General features: G+C 35.8%; 1 protein-coding gene across 2 annotated transcripts; it reads left to right on the top strand.

Moving 5' to 3' along the window:
• Nucleotides 1-578: 578 nt before the first annotated feature.
• On the top strand, nucleotides 579-22,099 carry LOC18422516 (lipid phosphate phosphatase epsilon 1, chloroplastic). Of its 2 annotated transcripts, XM_011625243.3 has the most exons (4): nucleotides 579-1,395; nucleotides 4,632-4,857; nucleotides 21,621-21,694; nucleotides 21,857-22,099. In XM_011625243.3, exons 1-4 carry the CDS (start codon nucleotides 1,000-1,002, stop codon nucleotides 22,082-22,084), a joined length of 924 nt encoding a protein of 307 aa, XP_011623545.1. In that variant the 5' UTR covers nucleotides 579-999; the 3' UTR covers nucleotides 22,085-22,099. The 2 variants fall into 2 exon arrangements, with proteins under 2 accessions (XP_011623545.1, XP_088716655.1); XM_088860529.1 differs by lacking the exons at nucleotides 21,621-21,694; nucleotides 21,857-22,099 and adding an exon at nucleotides 12,488-13,426 and having other exon boundaries at nucleotides 699-1,395.
• The last annotated feature ends 1,272 nt before the right edge of the window (nucleotides 22,100-23,371 follow it).

The following is a 23,371-nucleotide window of genomic DNA, read 5'->3' as shown; positions in this document are numbered from 1 at the left end:
CCTATTTGGTAATTGACCAAAAATACTCTAAAACTTTTAAGTGCTTTCTATCTTCTTGCTCTTTTTGTATTGGACACGGTTTGTATGAATCTCTGGACTCATAAGTAAAAATAAAAGGCCTTAGTAATCCATTTTGAAAAAGACGCGGTTTCTATATAGAAATATGGGCCTATTAATAAATCTATTTTTTAGATGGATTTTAAGATTTAATTTATAAGAATATGTAATCTCTAACATGGAGGTCATGAATATGAAAAAAATAAATAAATTTTAAAAACTAAAAATAATAATTCCAGTAAGAAAACATTTGGACCGTTAATTTCCATTGTTTTAGATTTAATTTATAAGAATATGTAATCTCTAACATGGAGGTCATGAATATGAAAAAAATAAATAAATTTTAAAAACTAAAAATAATAATTCCAGTAAGAAAACATTTGGACCGTTAATTTCCATTGTTTTCGATGAAACACCTACTTGTATCTATTTTTAAGATGGATGCTTTAATTTTCTAGATGCAGTCCAGGCTGAATGAAACAATTTTCCTTTTAAAAATATATTTGACCCACTTTTAAAGAATATATGATCCTGGAGATGAATAATGAGGAGGTGGGAAAAAAGTGGAATATTTGAGCTAGTGATTTTGCTTTTATGGGAGGGCCATCAATTTATATCATCGTCGAATGGATGGAATATGCCTCGGGGGAATGTAGAAATACATCCACGGACGCATACAACGCTTTTCTTTTTGTTTTGAGTGGGTTCCGATGCTTGATTCGGGGCGTCAGATGCTTGATTCGGTTCGCCCTTCTCACTCTGTCAGCTTACCCACTCTCATTATTGAGCAGAAAAGGATCGGTTATTTACATTCATCCCCAATCTTATGAAAATCCAACGCCTGCATATCATCACTCCAAAATTCCAAAACCGCAATGATTCCAGCGCTCCAAGACATCTCTTTCTCTCTCTTCCCTATAACCCACATTTTCTTTCTCTACCATGGCCCTCCTCATCTCTCAAACTCTTCATGCTGACCCCAAAACCCACCATATTTGGTCCTTCCAAGCTGAGATCCTGAAACCCAATTCAGTTTACAATAAACCCATAAGAGAGTCATTGACTCTTTGTAGGTTGAAACCCAGTTCAGTTTACCTTAAACCCATAGGAGAATCAGGGCCTTTGACTTCAAGAAGGGCTTTGAATTTCTCTGGTGTTGCAAATATTGGTGTTCTTGGTCCAGTTATTAAGCCTATGATGAGTGGGAGTGAGGTTTGTAGAAGCAATGAGAGCATGGATGGAGGGTACATGGAAACAGAGGCTATGTTAAACCATGGGTCACTGGGTACCAGAAAAGCTGCTTGGATTGATAGATGGGAATCGGCCGTAAACAGTTCGGTTAGTAGATTATTGTTTTTGTTTGCTCTTTATCTGAAAATTGTGTTTTTCTTTGGGTTGGGTTGGTAGTTACACTTTGATGCGGTGCGGAGAGTGTTTCTATGATGAGGCTTCTTTTCTGTGGTTGTTAAGGAGTTTAATTTAATGTTGTTGAGATTGGCTTTTTTTTCATCTCAATCTTTGCTTTCAACTGGATATCCAGTCTAAAAATTTATATGCTAGAATTTGTGACAGCTGTTTAATTGGGCTTTGAGTGTAGCTATGAAACACCCTCTTGCTACCATGCGGATAACAGAGTCTCATGTGTGACCTTGAAACTGAATCTCAAACACTTTGTGTGTGCGGACAAAGAAGTGGGAACAACAACTGCAATGAAAACAAGAAAACAATCACCAAATCTCTAAACTGAGATCTAAGGCCAAGAAGAGCCATGACTGGTTTGGGGCTCTCTCTTTCATAAATACTTGCCGCACTTCCTCTTGCTATTTCTCTCACTTGCCGTTCCGTGTTCTTCGATGTGTCTCTCTCAAGAGACTCTCTACTCTTCCAGTTTCTCTCTTGGAACGCCCAATGACGCCCCTCAAGTCATTATACTATTGTTACTAACACTTAGCCATGTAATGTCACCTTGTAAATGCTCTTTTAAATAATGTCATAGGTCCCCTTTCTTTCTTAAAATGACGTTGGGGTCCTCATGGGTTGCGATCCCCAAAAGTGAAACCGTGTTAGCCGTTATCAGTTCTATCTCTATCAGGCTATCTAGCACTCCCTGATTGTTATTCCTCCATTATGTCTTTAATTATTTTATTGTGGGAATAGATTAATAGCTAAGTGTAATACATATTTTCAGACTCTGCAAGTTGATGAAGACTATCCAAGCAAATGGGACTTGTTCCTGAGCTTGCTAAGAATGTAAGATTAGATTTTACCAAGTGGAAGCTGAGAAAACTTTGCGAGAAAAAAAATATAAAATTTTTCACGATTATGACAGAATTCCTGTCATGTGTATGTGAAGAAATAACCCTTTAAATCATTGAAAAATTAGTAAACATCTTGTGACCTCAAATGTTTTTTGTGGAGCCCCAATATTTCCGAGTTCTATACTTTTAGGATTCATAATTATCAGGATATAGGTATTCTGCTACATAATGATGCCTTTCATTCGAGTTTCATGCTGGTCATAAGTAAGACCAAAACATGTTAAATACAAAATCCACGTAGACATGCTTCTATCTTACAAAGTCACGTGAAAAGCATTTCATGATAATTTGTGCTCTAGGTGAACGCTCAGTGGGTTCATCTCCAAAGGGGAGCTAATAAGATACTATTCTTTTCAACTAACATTTAGAAATCTAGCTTGGTCCTGTGGGAAGTAGCATGCATCATTGGAGGTGCGGCATCCGGATATTATTGATCATTTTTTAGTATATGCTGATATATTTCTCGATCATCTTTCTTTTGTTGATGGAATTTTAACATTTGAATTCTAACAGCGGGAAAGTAAATAATTACTTGAAAGAAAGAGTGAGTTTTTATGGAGGGTGGTTTTAACACAATGTCATCTCTTCGGCCAAGGTCGAGGCCCGTGGCTGCTTTGTAACATTAATTTGGAGGAAATACGGGATCGCTCTAGTAAATTAGGATTTAATCGGAGACATATTTGGAGAGAATCTAGCAAAGAAGCATATGCAGAATATCTAAGTTCCTATTAGTAAAGATCTTTGATGATCTCTTGTACGGTGACTTGATTTCGTACTTGAAAGTGTACTTTTTGCATTCTTTTTAAATGAATGAAAACAGTTTAACAGTTCAAAAGGAAAATACTAGAAAGAAAGTCTGCTAGAACATTTGTGATGCTCTTAGAGTTACTCACTCCCATACATGTGCATCGGCTCACGCATGCAACACACGCATATGGAGCAAAAAGTCGATTTTTTGTAACCTACCCGTAGGTACTAGAGTGTGAATGCTATATGCTTACTCCTCTTTAAACCTGATAATAACTCTTCATAAAATCATATTTTTATTCACCAATTGAATCCAAATCATTTTATATTTTTTTTCTAAACTCAAATTCCTTGAATAGGATTAATCTTAATATTTATAAATTTCTCTAAGTTCTGGGAGTCCTAGATATGCACAATCCAAAGGGATTCATATCAGTACTCTGCTGATCCATTATGATTGGATGGTGACTTCTTTAGTGTAACTAGTTTCGCAAACCATGAGGTGCTATATTCTTGAAGTATGGTGTAGATTATGGAGGAGACTTTTTGAGAATACTGATTGAATGACTGCAAGTTTCACCATGTCCTTAGGAAGGCCAACTAGACCGTGTGTCTCTTTGGTAATTCGAGTGCCTGAACTGGTGATAACTGCCAGGGATCTTATCCCATTGACTCTAATAACTGTGCATTTACTTGAGTTGTGCTCTTAATATCTAATGTTTTTCGCTTGAGATCATCTTATATATACTCTCGTAACATTGGATGAAATAGTGCCCTTTTCATCATAAAAGGTAAAGGAAAAAGTTGTTTCTTTTTGAGCTAGTAAATTTTATTGGCCTTTTCCGGCAAGTTTGGAGAGAGTAACATATTACTAACCAATAAAAGTTCATATGAGAGAGTCTCGCCCACAGCGGTATTTAGTTGTGATTATTTGTTTATCACATGCAAAATGAACCAAAAATTGCTCGAGTGATCCTCTGTATGATGTTTCAGGCACAGTTCGTTTTTTACCAGTTCTAAAGCTTAAATTTTAAAATAAATGAAATGATGACTGGCATTATTAACCGCTGTCTAGCTGGTTTTCAGAATCTCCACAGTTATCATTATTGATGGGAATGTTTTCGACTTTATGTTATTTAAAGCATTGTGGACATTGTACTAGTTGATACCATTCTTTCTGTTCTAAAATATTTTAACTTTCTTAATACATCAATGTAGGTTTATGTTTTTCTATTTATGAATTTAGGCATGAGGCAGATCACAGATCTGAGGTGTGGGAGTAGGAGCCTGCAAGCACCACACTAAACTCACATAAATCAGTTTTTCTACTATTTCTTTCCTATCCTACTATCATATATACATATATACATGCATAGAATTCCATGACTGTTTGGGTGTGGAGAAATTCCTAGTCATAACACATGCATACATTTAAGAATGTATAATTGAAATATCTATTCATGGGTGGTCAATTTCCTTATTGACAGTAATTACGATAATGGATTGCAGAGCAAGTGGTTGGTATTCTCACTTTTTGGTGTTGCCGTTATTTGGAAACATGATGGAGAAGTGATGTGGGCTGCAATGGGTTCTGTCATTAACTCGATGATCTCCATGGCTTTAAAACGTCTACTAAACCAGCAGCGTCCTTCCTCTGCTTCACGTGTTGACCCTGGAATGCCATCTTCACATGCCCAATCCATTTCATTTATTACCAATTTTTGTGTTCTCTCATGTAGGTGTCTCTCTCTCTCTCTCATACACACACACACTCACTCACAAGAGTTCCTTAGGCCACATTTGGGCTTGCTAATAGTCATATCATAGAAATAGCCGTGCTTACCTTTACAAGCAATCGTGAAATCTTTTTTGGGAATGCAAGAAATCAGGTTTTTCTTTGCTCTCTCTCTTTTTTTTTTTTTTTGGTGTGGTGTTTAGTTTAATGGGCATGTTGGCATTTTGTAGATAAGTGAGGTTACAAAAAATAGGCTCTCTTGTGAATAGCAGTGGTAAATGGGTGGACTAATTGCAAGTGTTTCTAGAATTTATTGTGTCCAAATAGGGCTTTCATCTCTCATTTCCTGCTGCATTTTATTGCAAATTTATTTATTTGTTTATTTTTGTATAAGGATGAATTATCTGTTATTTTGAGAATCGATTAATAATTCAACATGTGATGCTCCATACGCCTAGGATGCTTGAGTATGTATAATGATACTTCTCACTATATATTGGATGTAATATGGAGACTATGATATGAGGTTAGTATGAGTTTAGTAATGTGTCGGACAGGGTACTCTTGTCCATATCCATGTCCTTGATTTTGATAAATGTTCTATCTTACAGAATCGCCCTACATAGGGGTCAATGCCACTCTGGAATCTTGCTTCTATCCTCCGGGGAAGGGTATCTCTCTTCCGCAATTTTTAAAAATTGGAATCTTAGTCCTTCCTATTAGAGATCGAGATCCTGTGTTACAGGGGATCCAGATAATCAAATATTATAGTATGGCAATGGAGTATAGTATAGCATTGTGGTATACTATAGCATTATGTAATATTAGTATAGTATATATTATGGGAAAGTATAGAATGAGACCATTTATCTTTGGTACAAGGTGGTCACATTAATCTTGACCATTGGATGTGAAATTGGGTGGCTGCAATTATTCCATTGGCAAATCTCAAACTTCAAAAGAAATTTTTCGAACTTTGTGACACATCCAAGCTATCAAATTTCACATCGGATGGTTGTAAGTAATTGTGACTACTTTGTATCAAAGATGAATGGTCTCATTGTATACAATCCCATATATTATATAGTTTTGTTTAGTAGATATAAATATAGCAGCATATGGCCTCAAGTTTTTACCTAATGGAGATCGTTCCCATATAATTTATCATTCATTCCTGATTTAGTTTGGATTGTGCTCTCCCACATATTGGGATTGAGATCCCTATATTGCGTGGACCACAATCCCTACCATGTGGAGCTTTCTACTTGCCATGACTGTGATCCCGATCTGATCCGATCCGGTCTTGGATCTGATCCCGATCCTGATCACAATAACTATGTGCTATGTCTTATCCTCAATTCTGGTATTTGTGTCATCAATACCTATGTAACTTCGAGTCCAGAAGTCCAATAATATTTTTTCCTTTTTCTCTTGATGTAACAAAACTAGTGATCTTTGTAATTTCAACTATTGATGGACATATTAAATTTGCAATTACTTCTGTACTGTATTTGTTTTCTATTCTTTTATTTTCTTTTTCAATCTTTGTTCTTGTCATGCATTTCATCAGAAGTCATCTTTGGTTTCGCTTATGGAAGTTTGACATGACCAAAATTGTCGTGTCTCATTTTCTTGGTGGTTGCTTTTTCTGAGTGTTCTGTGAATGATGCGAAGTAGTTTGTTATACTATTCATAAATCATGGGCTTTTGGATTCCATGTGCAGGATGGAATAGGTTTGTTTGATTTTTTATGTAACTCGGTATTCAGTGTTGCCTGGGCTGCAATGAGTATCAAAACTCTTTACATATGGTTCTTCCTGTTTAGATGAATATGTCATATGATTGGAACTAGCAGTCAGGTAAAAAAGTTTTAGGTGTTCATTTGTGCTTGTTCCATAAGTTTCCAGTGTAAATCCTCTAATTGTCTCTACAAAGAGAGAATTACTCAAAAACACTTTGGTTTACAATTAGCTGGAGTTATTGATGTCATGGAGACAATATAGTGGTTAATCTTGGTTGTTGCTTCCCTTTTTCTATGAAATTTACCTTAAAAATATATGAACGTCATGCGATAATCATTCTTGGACTTGAAATCAGCATAATCTGGGTTGTTGATTATGCCGTATTTTTTCTTTTGCTTTTTCAAGTCTCATGCTTAATGTTGTTTGAGAGGGACATTTGAATATAGGTAGGATACAGGGAATGCAATGAACTTGTATGAGCAAACATGCATAACGGGTTAAAATGTAACTTCAGATACGATCTGCATTGCGTCTGGAAATATTTGAACCAGGAGCTTCTTGATTTGTCTTCCATGCGATACATATAAGTTAAAATGCAAGAACCAGTAGGAATTGCATTCTTTTGACTTTTTCATTGTGCCATTAGGTTCAGAGTTACAGAACCTTGCAGTATGGAGACCAACCAACTTGTATTTGAAAGAAATGGGAGTGGGGCCAGTTGGCCTGGCCCAGCTCAGTCATCCGGGCCCTTAAAAACTAGTGCCTGGGCCACAGGGCTGGGCGAGGGCCAGCCTTCCCCGACCTTGTTTTTCCTTCTGTTTCTTTTTTTCTTCCTCACTTTGAATCGTCCAGACCAAGCCTCTTTGGCTTGTTCTGGGGTCGAGCCAGCCTTATAGAGACTAAGGCTGGGCTAGGGCCAGGGCTGATAAGACCTAGGCCCTGCCTATTGCGAGCCCTAAATGGGAGAATGAAGTCGTTTTATTTTGGCCTTGTAGTCTCTTGCAATATCCCTTGACAAAGCCATTCATTCGAGAGTGTTTGGGGGTGTTTTGATGCAAAGTAAAATCACCAAGTGGTAGTTGTTGCAGCTATGGAACACTGTACTGGACTACGGTCTCGAGGAGATGAAACTCCAGATTTTAGACCTTTTGAAGGGCCCTTTGTTGCCTTGAATAATAGGGATGGTGAAATAAGTCAAAATGACGGCTCGCTAAGTGCAACTTACTATGGCGATCTGTCAAATAAACAATTGGCACAATAACTGTCAGAGTACTATCGGAATCATCGGAACTGGGTATAGTGAGTGAAAATGGCCTTAAATCAAGCCCAAAGTTTACCTATCCTTTTCAAGATGGTGAGAGGAAACCCCCGGCTAAAGTTGACGAAAACCAAGCTAGTTGCATGCCCAATCTGGTGAGCGGACAATCCAGAAGAGAACATGGTCAAACCTTTGTTAAACCTGCTCAAAATTGTAATCCGAGGGTTTTGAACTTTAATCTAAGGCACATTGAGGTTGCCCTCCATGAATCAGGCCCATTCGATATCAGATGACCAAGATGTAGCCCTACAAAGTTGAAAGTACAGATTGAGTGCCCAAAACGTTCCTTAATTTACAAAAGAGCCCTATGAAATCTGAGGTCAAATGGTCCAAAACTTTAATGATGGAAATAAATTATGACAAAAGGTAAAAATTCAAAATTTTTGTTCAATTGGAGGTTGGATGACTTAGATTTGACTTTTTGTATCTCTTTCTCTAGGGTACAGATTTGCAATTTGCAAAAGGGCCCCAAGAAATATGTCATTGAATGTGCCAAAACTCTAAAGAAGAACAACATAATGGTCAAAAGCTTAAGTTTCAAATTGGGGTTCATTCGATATCGGGAAATGCGGCTTTTAAAGCAAAGTTTTATGGACCACCAAACTTTTGTGAAAAGTACATAGTGTTGGAGTGGTCTAGCAATGGGGAATCAGTTCCACCAACAATGAAGTTTTCTCCCTCTCAAAGACATGGTCATAAATCACAATCCCAATGGATAAGCACAAATTTTGATATGTTGTTATTCTGTCAATCCACTTTCCATTCATGTATATATCGATGTTGTTCTCAACATGGATCGTGGGTGGATCGTGGGTAGATCGAAGGAAAAAGTAAGTGGTTGAAAGTGGAATCATGTGTCGCAGGTCCACTCTCAGATCCATATCTCACAATCTGTGGGACACTTTGAGCTCAAATTTTGCAGGGAAGTTCCTCACTCAGTCCCGTTTATACCAATATAAGATGTCAAAGGTTTCCAAAACAATTTAGGAATCGGATTAATTTTGGGAGTTTTTGATCCAAATCACTTTTTAAATGTGGTAAATATGTTTCCTCACAAAATTTTGGTGGTTGATAATCGAACAATGGACAATAACAGCTAAATTTGCAAGAACTCAAAAGAAGCATGCGGTTTTCTTAAAAAGCTTGTTGCCAAATCCATAAAATAGTCGTAGTTCTCCTAATCTTTCGAGTTTTTTATTCAAATTTATCACCACATGATCATGGCAACTTTCTCCACAACATTCGAAAGAAAATTTGAATAAAACGGCTAAAAAATGCATCGACTTGGTGGGAAATGGATGGTGGCATCAGAAAGAGGCTTCTTGAGGACTTTTCATGATATGTCTCATGTTTTGACCTCACAAGATGGTCAATTTTCCGGTATCACGAGCCAGTGTTTGATTTCACTCATCTATGGGGCCCAACATTGATTTTCCACTTTGTTTCTTATGAATTTTATATAAACCCATAAACTGCCATTTGTGAGGGGTTGGATGGTTTAGAGAGATAAATGTAGAGTGAGAAACGTAGTGACCCAATCGTTCACCTACCCTAATGCTAGAATGAGAAACAAATCGAGGTCCAAATTACCCTACCAAAATACCCGATTTCAAAAATTACTCCAAGGACCAAAAATTACCAAAAAATCCCAAAATATTCCAAACTATGCCCTATTATGTGTCTGTGTGTGTGATTTTAGTTTTTGTGATTTATGTAACTTCAATTTAAAGGCAAATAAACTAGAGAAAGCACACAAGAAAGAACAAATTCCTCAATTTTATTCAAGTATGAAAGTACTTATAATTTGGTGGGTTCATTGTACTCCTAGATCAATGTAGCTAATCCTCTTAGACCAACGTCCCATGGATACCCTCGATACGAAAGGTTGTATCCACTAAAAATGCGTTTTTGAGTCTAGTTTCTAGTTGTTTTGCCGAGAATTTGTGGTTAATTTGGATATTTGGAATTTGGCAATGTTCATAGGCGGAGGCAGCCGCCTAGGCAGGCACTTAGATACCTGGGCGGTCGTAAGGGCAGGGTGTTGGCGTCGGACGCATATGTTCCATGAATGTGTGTGTGTGTGTGTGTGTATGTGTCTGCATGAGGCCTCGCATGAAATTCTTAAATATCATCCTCCTTTTTTTTCTTTCTTTTGGATCTGTATTTCTGAGAGAGAGAGATCTCGAACCCTTGGAGGACATTCTTCTTTTTCTTCTTCTAATGTCTCGACAGAGAGCGAGAGACTCTGAGAGCGAGGGACCTCGCATCGAACTTTGGAGGTCATGTTCTTCTTTTTCTTTTTCTTACATATAAAAAGGGAGCATATGGGTCCATGTGTATCTTTCTCTATATGTGTGTGAGGCCACGCATCGAGCACTTGGAGGCCATTTTCTTCTTCTTCTCATTTGTAGAGAAAGCACATGGGCCAGAGAGAGAGAGAGTAATGGGCCTAAATTTTTGTTTTGTTAGGGCGGATTTATTTATTTACTTTAAGGGGTGGCACTAGGCTGGCACCCAGACCCGCCTAGGTGCCTACCTTGAGCATGCCTAGGCGGTTTGTTGGCCGAGCCGCCTAGGCTGCAGGGCGGCCGACTTTTTCATCACTAAAATTTGGATATTTGTAAATTGAGAATTTTGAGAATTTTTGGGATCTTTTGGTAATTTTTTGTCTTTGGGTATTTGATTAAGGGTATTTTGGAACCTTGATTGTTTCTCACACTTGCGTCAGGGTAGAAGAGAAATTGGGTTTCTTAATTTTTCACTCCAGGTTTCTCGCCAACCCCTTTCATATTGGTTTTATGGGTTTATATAGAACCCATAGAAAACATGTGTGGAAAATCAATGTTCGGCCCCATAGATGGGTGAATAATCAGAAACTAACTCGGGCTAGAGGAAAAATGGCCATTTTGTAAGCGCAAAAGTTGGGAAATATCATGATTCTACCCTTGAGAAGCCTCTCATGTCACCATCAAATTCCCCATATGTTTGATGCATTTTTGCCCAAAATTTCTCCTGAATTTTGTGGAAAAAGTTGCAATGATCATTTTGTGACAAATTTAGGTAAAAAACTCCAAAGATGGGAGGAGTTATGATCATTTTATGAATTTGGCAACAAGCTTTTGAAAACCCCCTATACTTCTTTGGAATTCTTGCAAATTCACCCGTTAATACCTGACATTCAATGATCAACTACCAAGATTTGTGTGGAGTCATTTTTAACATATTTGAGTAGTGATTTGGGAAAAAAAAATCCCAAAACTAATGGAGTTATTATCAAATCATTTGGGCTTGTTTTAGGCACATCTTCTCTCTATGATCTAACCCCCAAACCGTTTTAGAAATCCTAGGCACTTACATTGATGTGAAGGGGATGGAGTGAGGATTGTCCCTGTAAAGCTTACTGAGAGGAAAACTTACTGAGAGGGGAGCAACATATCAAAATTTCTGCGCATTTGCCATGGAAATTGTGAGTTATGGTCATATCTTTGGGAGGGAGAAAACTTGAATTTTGCTAAAACTTGGTTCCCCATTGCTAGACCATGGTCACACTACGCACTAAGTGGAAACGTGTGGTGGTATGTGAAACATTTCTTTCAAAATGGAACTTCCCAACATTGGATTGTCCTCGAATTTGAAGCTTAAGCTTCAGAGCACTGGGCCTTTCTTTTGGAAGTGTTTCAGCAAATTCGACAATGGATTTCTTGAGGCTCTTTTGTCAATTTGGGCCATTTAGGCGGTGGCACCCACCCTATACCCCTAAGAGGGAGATCCGAATGGACATATCTTAAGTCATCCAACCTCCGTTTAAGCTCAAATTTGGGATTTTGTCTTTTTATCATATTTCCTTCCTATCATAAATGTTTCGGATCAGGACACGGATTTCATAGGTCTCCTTTGTATATTGAGGGTTGATTTGGGTGCTCACTCTGTACTTTTAACTTTGTAGAGTCATATCTTGTCATTTGATAGCAGATTGGCCTGATTTTTGGAGGGTAACCTTGGGGTACCTTAGATTAAAATTTAGAACACTCAGTTTACAGTTTTGCGCCGCTTTGACCATGGTTCGATCGTTCTCTCGTCGGGGCTGTCCAATTATCAACTTGAGCATATAACTAGCTTGGATTTTCCTTGTCTCTAGCCTTGGGCTCCCTCTCTCATCTCAAAGGGATCTACAAATTTTGGGCTTGATCTAAGGTTGCTTTCACCGATCATACCTAGTTCTAATGATTCCTTGTGTCAGGTGTTTATTTGGCTGATCGTCCTGGTGGGTTGCACTTGGTGGGCCATTGTTTTGATTTATTTCTTCCTATCTTTTATTTAGGGCAACAAAAGGCTCTTCAAGAGACAAAAATCCAGGGATTCATCTCCTCGGGACTGTAGTCTAGCACTGCACTCTATAGCCACAACTACTCCTTGGCAGTTTTATTTTTATTCTACCCTTTCGGGGCTTTCACCATGTCCTTAATTTTCTTTTTCTTTTTTATTCTTTTGTTCAGGTGTAATGCCTTTTGATTTATTTTACCAATGGAGCCCTTGCAGCTTTTAACGATTGCCATCCTTTTATCGACAGTTTTTCCTGTGGTGTCCGTTAAAACCCTAGGAAATTCCATAACCCCCAAACACAAAAGGGGAGAATTCAAGCAAGAAAAGAGGATCGAAACTCAGAGGAAAGAATTGGATCGGATCACCCCCTCGCTATTTGGATCAATTGCAGTCTCTCATCGAGGCGCATTTTCCTTCTCTTAAAATGAGTGAGGCGGGGTTAATTTCCTCGAGAGGAATCATGTTGAATACTTGATCGGATCTGCCAGACGACCGTTAGGAGTTGGTGGATATCCCCCAGTATTCATATATACCTGGTGGTCTAAGAAGGTCAACTAAACCGACCTGCGGAATTCACAAACTCATTCTTGCAAGAACATCTCGTGCCCAATAAAACTGAATGGATTGTTTGTCTCCACTCCTGTGTGTATCTGTGGTTCTCTTCCATCAATTCGGAGTTATAAAAGGCGTGGAGACATGCATCCGAGTGAGAGCGAGGGCGAGAAACAAAAAGAGGTGAATGCATAGCTGGGAAACTCGCAAAAACTGAAGTGTGGCCGATGAAGATGTCATATCAAGATTCATGTACTATTCTATACATAGTTATCAGTTCATGTGACTTACATCATGACATTGCTGTAATGTTTTGGGAAAATTGATGTTCTATGATTGTTGCTCGATATCCTGCGCCCATATCCACCATTAATATCTCCTTGCTATTGGTTGGACAAATGCAAATGCCCACTCAATTTACCTATTGAGATAGGATAAAATAAGGTTTTTCTTGGGCATGGCAGAGATAACTGCTCTTTTCGAGTAAGCTGAGCAAGAAATGGAGCTCAGTCTTGAATAGCTGGATGGGACCTAACATTTGTTTTGACTACTTACGAGGGGCCAGAGAAATGGAAACATATCTAAATAAGTGGGCACTCCAAACTGGCTCCTACGCCTCCTTTGGCCTGGATAGGTACATTCTTTCTGCAGCCCCCTATATTATCCAATATGTACCACTTTCTCATAAATAAGACGTGGCTTTTGAAAAAATGGTGTAGCTGTATCTTTCATGATTACATGGGGAGAGTGAGAAGCTAGTAAACACAGAAGCAGGAATTTCAGATGAAAGATATACGAACTTATCCATACTGTCTCGAATGAGAAGTAGCAGTTGTCCATGGTTGCTTTTATCACACATAAACTATATGTAAGAAAATTGAAACTTCCTTGGTGCTTAATGTGAAGCAAACATCATATGAAGAGGAATGGTAGTGATGAGCTTTTCTCTGGAGAGTGATGGTGTCCTGACCATGACATGCATCTAGTTGTTTACAGGACTCATCAATCTGACCCTTGCCAGCCTAGACATTTCTCATATATTTCAAACTGTGAGCCAGTCTTTTTCAGTTTGCATAGAGTTTTCTTGTGGCTGTTGTTCATCATATCCTTTAATAAGTTAGCCTTGACTCTAAATTGTGGTTTTCATTATGTTCAACATTCAATAAATATAGTAGCCCGAACAGGTTGGGTGCCCAAATATGAGATGCTTCATTATTAGATATGCCCAATTTTTAAAATATATGTGATTGTAATTGGGATAGTCTCCCAAGTTATTGTCCCAGTCAGTGGAAGGCTTTTTGCAGTTACTGCATCTGTAAACAGTAAGCCCTTCTTTCTTTTCTTCTTTCTTTCCATGTGTCTGTTATCAGTTGTAAGAAAGTCTGATTATACAGTATGTTATATGTATTTGTCCATACTGTCTTTTTGTAATATAGACTGAATACAGCATGTTTAGTCAAGTCTAGTCTGTATTATTAATCATTATGTTTGATAATGCAATTTAGAATTGTTTTCAGCATTAAAGTGTATGAATCCTCTTATACTACTTGGTTGTTAATAGATATATCTCCATTTTCATTAGTTATAATTATTAATATATTATTATATTTAGGTTATTTTAGACTGTTAGCTTAATGCAAATATTAGGGATGATCTTGGCTTAATTTGGTATCAGAGCCAACCCTGAACAGAAAACCTTCGAAGTTTTATTCTAAGGAAATTATTACTTTGAGAAATACTCTATTAGGCAGAAACCTAATTAAATTTACCATTAGAGAAAGTTGGGTCCGAGAGTTGAGGCTAAGAACACCCAGTCGAGAGACCGTTAAGGCCAGGAGAGCCGCTGAGGTCAAAAAGACATAAGAGGTAGCTAGAAAGCACTCATCCACAACCTAATACTGGAAAATTTCATTAGGAATCTATCTAATAAAGCGTTACCTCAAAATAATAATATTCTTAAAATAAAAAACAAGGAAAAAATTCTTATTGATAATATAGAAAACCAATTACAAAATTGGACCATACCAATATGTAATTTATACCAAGTAGGATCTTTTGATTTAAAAATAGGTTATGCAATTAAAACTGTAGAACAATCTTTATCAGTAACTAGTACTCAAGAAAACTTTCAATTATTATCAAATAAAATTATACAAGTACATAAGAATAAAAATTATAACTATTTACATATAGGACTTATCCAAGTAGCTATTAAACCATTAGCAAGATTAGGACTCAATAATTCAATCTTAGTATGTCTTAGAGATACTAGACATAATAAATTTAATGATTCCTTATTAGGAATAGTAGAATCTAGCTTATGCAGTGGACCGATGTATTTTAACTGTTTCCCTAATTACTCAGTTTCATTAAATGATCCAAATATACTAAATGTCTTAACACTAAATGTAAAAACTCAAGGATTTGATATGATCCCAGGATCACAAAATATAGCAATAATATATAGAATATATTATAAAGTTATGAATACTTAATGTCCTAAGGTAGTACAAATGGATACCAAAGGAAGAACTATTTTATTTCAAACTAATATAGAAAAATCCAACACTATAATACCAAAAACAATAAAATGGTCAGAAATTATATTACCTGAATCTTGGTCAATTCAGAATGAAAATATCCATCATCAAATACCTTCAAATAACATTCTTGATAAAATAATTGAACACATAGATGGTAATATAGAAATAAAATTTGCAGGATCCAATAAAATATGAAAATCTAAAAATGAAGATGAATTGGATACACCTAAGATAAAATTGGAACCGTCAAGATATTCACTCTCTTCTGCATCTAGTTCATCATTGAAACCTCAATTGCAAGGAACAATACGAACTAGGGAAAACATTGTAATACCCCAATATAAACCAATGCAAAAAGAAGCCAAAGGAGAGTCAAAATTTTCTGATTCAGAAATGGATTTTCATGTATTAGTATTAGAAGAACAAAAAATAGATATAGCTTATATAGAAGCAGACTATTTATCAGATGAAAATAAAGAAATAAGACAATGGTATCTTAAAAGATTTGAACTAAGATTAGTAGAACTATTTCATAAAAAATACAATAAATTTTTGAAACAAGAAAAACAAAGCAAAGGATTTTTCATATGGTTAAGAGAATTATTAGAAGAAAGAAAAATTCCAATTCTTAACTTTGAAATATATACATTAGAAAGTCAATATAAGAATTATGATACAATAGAAGGAAATAAAATTACTAGTGTACATCCCCCAGAAAGAAGTTTAATTATCAAAGGAAAAGAAACTGATAATACTCCTACATTAGAAACTAAGGCTACTCTATATAAAATGACTTCTGGAGAGAGTTCATAGAACAAAATTGATCCCACATATTATAGAACAAAATAATTATACTAATTTATATATGCAATCTATTGGAAGGCAAACTTTAAGAATAGAAAATATGCTCAGACCAGTTCCAATCCAAGAATCACAAAAATCAGTATTATTTAAACTACCACCTACATTAAACAAAGAAACATTCCATATAGGTGACAATAATAAAACCCTAATGGATCAACTAATATCTAAATTATCTAAACTTGACATAAAAGATAATACTAAAGATATAAAAGGTAAATTAAAAATTCAAGAATCTGAAACATTAACTCTTCAAGAAGAAGAACCTATAATAAATGATACTATAGAAAATATGGAAATAGCATTTACTGAAAGTAGCAAAAATAACCAATTTATTAACAGAATATCATATGGAAGAAATTGGAGACCAGCTACAGCTAGACCATATCACCCACGTCCAACTCCTGTAGATATCCAATTTGAAGAAGATCTCATATCTCATACAACTTCTTATTAAGGAAGAACCATAGTATATTGGAATATAGATGGTATGCCGAGGCATACATGGTCATATGTTTCATGGTGTCTAAAATCTGATGTTCAGACATACCATCTATATTCCAATTTACTATGGTTCTTCCTGAATAAGAAGTTGTATGAGATATGAGATCTTCTTCAAATTGGATATCTACAGGAGTTGGACTTGGGTGATATGGTCTAGCTGTAGCTGGTCTTCAATTTCTTCCATATGATATTCTGTTAATAAATTGGTTATTTTTGCTACTTTCAGTAAATGCTATTTCCATATTTTCTATAGTATCATTTATTATAGGTTCTTCTTCTTGAAGAGTTAATGTTTCAGATTCTTGAATTTTTAATTTACCTTTTATATCTTTAGTATTGTCTTTTATATCAAGTTTAGATAATTTAGATATTAGTTGATCCATTAGGGTTTTATTATTGTCACCTATATGGAATGTTTCTTTGTTTAATGTAGGTGGTAGTTTAAATAATACTGATTTTTGTGATTCTTGGATTGGAACTGGTCTGAGCATATTTTCTATTCTTAAGGTTTGCCTTCCAATAGATTGCATATATAAATTAGTATAATTATTTTGTTCTATAATATGTGGGATCAATTCTGTTCTATGAACTCTTTCTCCAGAGGTCATTTTATATGGAGTAGCCTTTGTTTCTAATGTAGGAGTATTATCAGTTTCTTTTTCTTTGATAATTAAACTTCTTTCTGGGGGATGTACACTAGTAATTTTATTTCCTTCTATTGTATCATAATTCCTATATTGACTTTCTAATGTATGTATTTCAAAGTTAAGAATTGGAATTTTTCTTTCTTCTAATAATTCTCTTAACGATATGAAAAATCCTTTGTTTTGTTTTTCTTGTTTCAAAAATTTATTGTATTTTTTATGAAATAGTTCTACTAATCTTGGTTCAAATCTTTTAAGATACCATTGTCTTATTTCTTTATTTTCATCTGATAAATAGTCTGCTTCTATATAAGCTATATCTATTTTTTGTTCTTCTAATACTAATACATGAAAATCCATTTCTGAATCAGAAAATTCTGACTCTCCTTTGGCTTCTTTTTGCATTGGTTTATATTGGGGTATTACAATGTTTTCCCTAGTTCGTATTGTTCCTTGCAATTGAGGTTTCAATGATGAACTAGATGCAGAAGAGAGTGAATATCTTGATGGTTCCAATTTTATCTTAGGTGTATCCAATTCATCTTCATTTTTAAATTTTAATATTTTATTGGATCCTGCAAATTTTATTTCTATATTACCATCTATGTGTTCAATTATTTTATCAAGAATGTTATTTGAAGGTATTTGATGATGGATATTTTCATTCTGAATTGACCAAGATTCAGGTAATATAATTTCTGACCATTTTATTGTTTTTGGTATTATAGTGTTGGATTTTTCTATATTAGTTTGAAATAAAATAGTTCTTCCTTTGGTATCCATTTGTACTACCTTAGGACATTAAGTATTCATAACTTTATAATATATTCTATATATTATTGCTATATTTTGTGATCTTGGGATCATATCAAATCCTTGAGTTTTTACATTTAGTGTTAAGACATTTAGTATATTTGGATCATTTAATGAAACTGAGTAATTAGGGAAACAGCTAAAATACATCGGTCCACTGCATAAGCTAGATTCTACTATTCCTAATAAGGAATCATTAAATTTATTATGTCTAGTATCTCTAAGACATACTAAGATTGAATTATTGAGTCCTAATCTTGCTAATGGTTTAATAGCTACTTGGATAAGTCCTATATGTAAATAGTTATAATTTTTATTCTTATGTACTTGTATAATTTTATTTGATAATAATTGAAAGTTTTCTTGAGTACTAGTTATTGATAAAGATTGTTCTACAGTTTTAATTGCATAACCTATTTTTAAATCAAAAGATCCTACTTGGTATAAATTAGATATAGGTACCTTTGGTATGGTCCAATTTTGTAATTGGTTTTCTATATTATCAATAAGAATTTCTTCCTTGTTTTTTATTTTAAGAATATTATTATTTTGAGGTAACGCTTTACTAGATAGATTCCTAATGAAATTTTCCATTATTAGGTTGTGGATGAGTGCTTTCTAGCTACCTCTTACGTCTTTTTGACCTCAGCGGCTCTCTTGGCCTTAACGGTCTCTCAACTGGGTGCTCTTAGCCTCAACTCTCGGACCAACTTTCTCTAATGGTAAATTTAATTAGGTTTTTGCCTAATAGAGTATTTCTCAAAGTAATAATTTCCTTAGAATAAAACTTAGAAGGTTTTCTGTTTAGGGTTGGCTCTGATACCAAATTAAGCCAAGATCATGACAGTGTCTAAATCCAATGTGAGTCAATGAACATTGGCAATGGATCAGCCTTATGTTTTTGGCTTTGAGATCTATTGTACGATTTAAGGATTATGGTTTCATAGATATAACATTCCTTGGCTACCACTCCATGTTCCATGATATGACTGAGCATGTTGAAGTAGGTTATCCTTTACATAAGAGAGAATAATTACTTGATGCCGTCAATGTCCTGTATCTTTCTATAATATAGTGTATCCCTGATTTAATTATCAATCTGGACTTTGGTCGAATGAAATCCACCCTCAGCTTTTATGTAAATTCTCTTTCATCATCATAGACTATCTAATACAAGAGAGCAAGTATTTGAGTATATTTGCACATAAGATATCTCATCTTGATTGAGGATATTTATGTGATATGTATTTTTATATCCCAGTGATGGTAACTCAACTTTTTTGTGTACAACATTCTGTGCCTGAGCATATAGAAAATTGTCCATCAAGTTTGGACAATGGAATTTAGCCTCTGCCCCATGTCTGCCATCATCATCATCATCATCATCATCATCATAATATTTTCCCAACTAGTTGTGGTTGGCTATACGAATTTTGGCTTGCCATTATGTTCTATCAAGGACTATACCTCAATGAGGCCATAAGTCTGCACATCTTTTCTCATTACTTCTAACCATGCTCTTTTGGGCCTACCCCTTGCCCTTTTTGAGCCTTCCACTTTGAGCACTTCCTAACTGGTATCGTATTTAGTCGGTGCTGCTGCACATGGCCAGCCCATCTAGATCTATTTTTTCTCATCTTATTGCTTATTGGAGCCACACCTAAATTCTCCTTAGTATATTCATTTCAAATTCTATCCCCTCTTGTCTTGCTACTCATCCATCGCAACATCCTCATCTCAGCTATACTCATCCTATGAATATATTGTTTATTGACTGCCCAATATTCGGCCTCATAAAGTAAAGCTGGTCTCACAGTTGTCCTATAGAACTTCCTCTTCAGTTTCATTGGTATGCGACAATCACATAAAACTCTGGTGGCATATCTCCACTTTGTCCACCCAGCTCTAATTCTATGGGCGACATCTTCACAATCTCTCCATTTTCTTGGATTATTGACCTAAGATATCAAACGTATACGAAAGTTTTGGCAAAATTTTATGTTGGCTGCCTAGTTAACTTAACCCACCTCCTTTATTTGGGCTTGGGGTGGATTTAGGTAATGTGATTTAGGGAAAGTTGAAGGTCCTCATCCTTCTTTGACCAATGCCCTATATCTGCTCTTGTATCCATAATCATTCATCAGTGCTGCATGTCTGTTAATAGTACTCTAGGGAAACCACTACCAAGTCTGATGTCTTGCAAAAATCATCAAGTCATGCTAGAATCCATGTTTGGAATATGCTTCTTCATTAGACACTTTGAGCGATGCGTTCATTACACGACCTATCAATAGAGAGTTTCTTTAGCTAGATGCTTACTTGGACCTAGCATGCCTGAGAATATTATACTATACTAGATTTTAGAGAGAACTGCTTTTGCAAAATATAGAAGTGAACACATTGTCATGTTCGTATGGGTTTCAACTTATAGGTTATCGATGAACATCTTGATGTTTCTTTGGGTAGCATTATATTGGGGAATGTTGTATGCAGGGCTGGAGAGAGTCACATTTGATAGATTTGAGGTAAAACTGATGTAATAGGGGTGACTAGAAACTTAAAAAGCTAGCATATCCATATTTATCATCTCTTTGATCTGGTAGTTTGGTGCTGAATGGAAATGGACTAGCATGGATTTCATTTCTTCTCATTGATCTCAAGATTCTTGATCTTTATGACGTATGCACTCTGCTGTGACTATAAAGATTTTTCAAATATTAGAATACATATATCATTTGACTCATAGTTCTTTGTTTTTGACTCAATGTCTGTAATTCAACAGTATAGTGGCTTTTAAGAATCCTCTACTAGTTATCTTAATTGAATACTAATTGCTAATGTCAATTATCTTTTCAGATTCAGTTATATACTCATTTAAATGTAGACCTTATAGCATATTTTCCTGTAGGTGTTGTATGTTATAAACCATGGATATGATTTAGTTCCATTGGGTGTTCTCTTTGTTATATTAAAGTCTGTAGTCTCATTTATTGTCAGAATGAGAAGTGTCTTAGAATTTCAAGCATTTATTGCATTAATTTGTTTTTAAGCTTGTAAGGATTGAACATAGTGGTTTGGACTTCTGGTTTCGATATCATTTTCTGGTGCATTATGCTCAGTTCGATAATGTTTCTATTAGTATCTGGAATGCACTCTAAGGCCGGATATTACTTCATCAAGAATAGGACTGATATATTTTTTTTTCACTGAAGAATCTCTCTCTCTCTCTCTCATGCGCGCACTCACTCACACACAATACCCCCAAAGCACCAATTCATTCTGGGAAAAGAACTGCACAATTTCACTCGAAGAGTCCCCTCTTAAACATTCTCAAAATGTTCATTTGCCTTCTAGTTTCACTGTGCTACTGTTGAATGTTGATATTCCTTTTGTGTAAAATACTATCTCAACCTGTATAATATAACTGTTTCTGGCTCCTTTGTTTTTTTCCCCTTCTGAACAGTGGTTAACGGGCTGGGAATTAATGCTATCACCATGACTGTTGGAACATTGGCCCTCACTTGTGGTTGGTATCTTGTGAGTAATTCCACGTCTTACTCGTAATCCATTCTTTTCACTTTCAGTTGGAAGACAGTTAATATCTCTATTGATGTAAGTTGAACTTTTCTGGAAATTTGACATCTAGTTAATGAGAAAGGTTTCCTTTTCTAATTTGTATTTGCTGGTGTTATTTCGCAGTCGTGGCTACGGGTTTCACAACGTTTTCACACCATCAGCCAAGTTTTGGTTGGGACTTTGTTGGGGTCATTGTTAGGAATTACGTGGTTTTTTCTATGGCATAGGATGGTGTCGGTATTGTTTCTTTCATCTCAATTTGTTCGAATCATTGTCTTTGTAGGATCTGGAATATTTTGTCTGGGTTTCGTGTTCAACGTTGCTAAAAAATGGAGCATTTATGACGATTAACGTCAATTTCTATTATGTGCGTCTTTTTTCATTCAGCTACTTTTTTTGTTAAGGACTTACTAGTTTCCAATGTAAAAATTAATTTACATGAAAGGGAAACATAGGGGTGACAATGGGCTGGGGACAAGGTCATGACAGGGAAACCCCAGCCCTAACCAGGCGAGGGTTAGGGCATCTTCGACCCAGTCAGGGCAGGTTGGATTGGGCCAGGCTAGGATCAAGGCTTGCCCAGCCAAAGCTTGACACGTCGCCCGCCTTTTGGAAGCATGTTACTGCTCGCCGGCTATTGAGAGAGAGAGGAAGAGAGAGAGAGGGAGGGAGATGAATTTTAGGGTGACTTTTTATGGCCCACAAATTATGTTTGATCTTAATTGGATGCCCTCAGTCATCGGGCATAAACTGGATGATCGGCCTCTTTTGTTGGGTTGCTGCTATGGCGGGCTTCACACATGTCAAGCAAGCCATTCAATCATAAGATTGTATCCATTTAACACAATTTATGTGCGGGGTGACACGTGGATTTACCTTTTATTGTTCTCGAATTATTTGGGAAAATCGTAATGAAGCAGATGGAATTATTGTTGACAATATAATCGCAAGGCGTTATACAATTCACAATCACAATCACTATTAGCGGTTAGATGTGAAATTCGGGAGATGCGAGTGTCTAGTTGATTGTCCTTGAAGTCTAAAAATTATTTATTGAACTTTGTAAGGCACTTTTAGTAGTTGAATTTTACCTCTGGTTAGGGGTGATTGTGATTGTTGATCCGTTATTCAAGAAGTAAATGGTCTTATAATATGCAATTTATATTATCATTTTTTGCTAGGTCATTCAAAGGATGTGGTTTTTATGAGTTGGTTGACTCATACGTTGATATGCACTCTCTCTTTATAATCTAATTTTGAGTTGGATTTTGAACTTAATTTTTTAAGGATATCTAATCTCTAACACATGAAGCATTGTTAAAACAAATAATTTAAAAAGATTTGAAAATGAAGAAAAAGTTTTGACCATCAGTTTCGTTTCAATGTGGGACCAACATTTTCTCGCATCCATCATTACGATGCATCCCTGGCGCACAAAGCACTTTTCCTTAATTAAAATACAATGAAAAGTCTTTGGAAAAGTTATTTGGGACACAATGTTTCTTACAAAATATTCAAGAAAATGGAATGGGAAAAGTTTATATAGAGCCGAGGCTCTAAACAATAAAATTGGAGCCAATCACAAAAATTTCACTAGAAGGGGTTGTTTTGATGTCCAAATATCTTCAAATTGACCAT

The sequence above is a fragment of the Amborella trichopoda genome, chromosome 3 (assembly GCF_054954075.1).
Source record: "Amborella trichopoda isolate Santa Cruz 75 chromosome 3, AtrichopodaSantaCruz75HAP2 v2.0, whole genome shotgun sequence".
Taxonomy (NCBI): Eukaryota; Viridiplantae; Streptophyta; class Magnoliopsida; order Amborellales; family Amborellaceae; genus Amborella; species Amborella trichopoda.
This window is presented reverse-complemented; position numbering and strand designations above follow the sequence as displayed.

What these genes read in the sequence shown, in the direction of transcription:
- LOC18422516 (XM_011625243.3), top strand. Translation starts at nt 1,000, where the DNA reads ATGGCCCTCCTCATCTCTCAAACTCTTCATGCTGACCCCAAAACCCAC. An exon ending in AATCGGCCGTAAACAGTTCG is followed by an intron (nt 1,396 to 4,631) that starts GTTAGTAGATTA and finishes AATGGATTGCAG; the next exon opens with AGCAAGTGGTTGGTATTCTC. An exon ending in TCACTTGTGGTTGGTATCTT is followed by an intron (nt 21,695 to 21,856) that starts GTGAGTAATTCC and finishes GTTATTTCGCAG; the next exon opens with TCGTGGCTACGGGTTTCACA.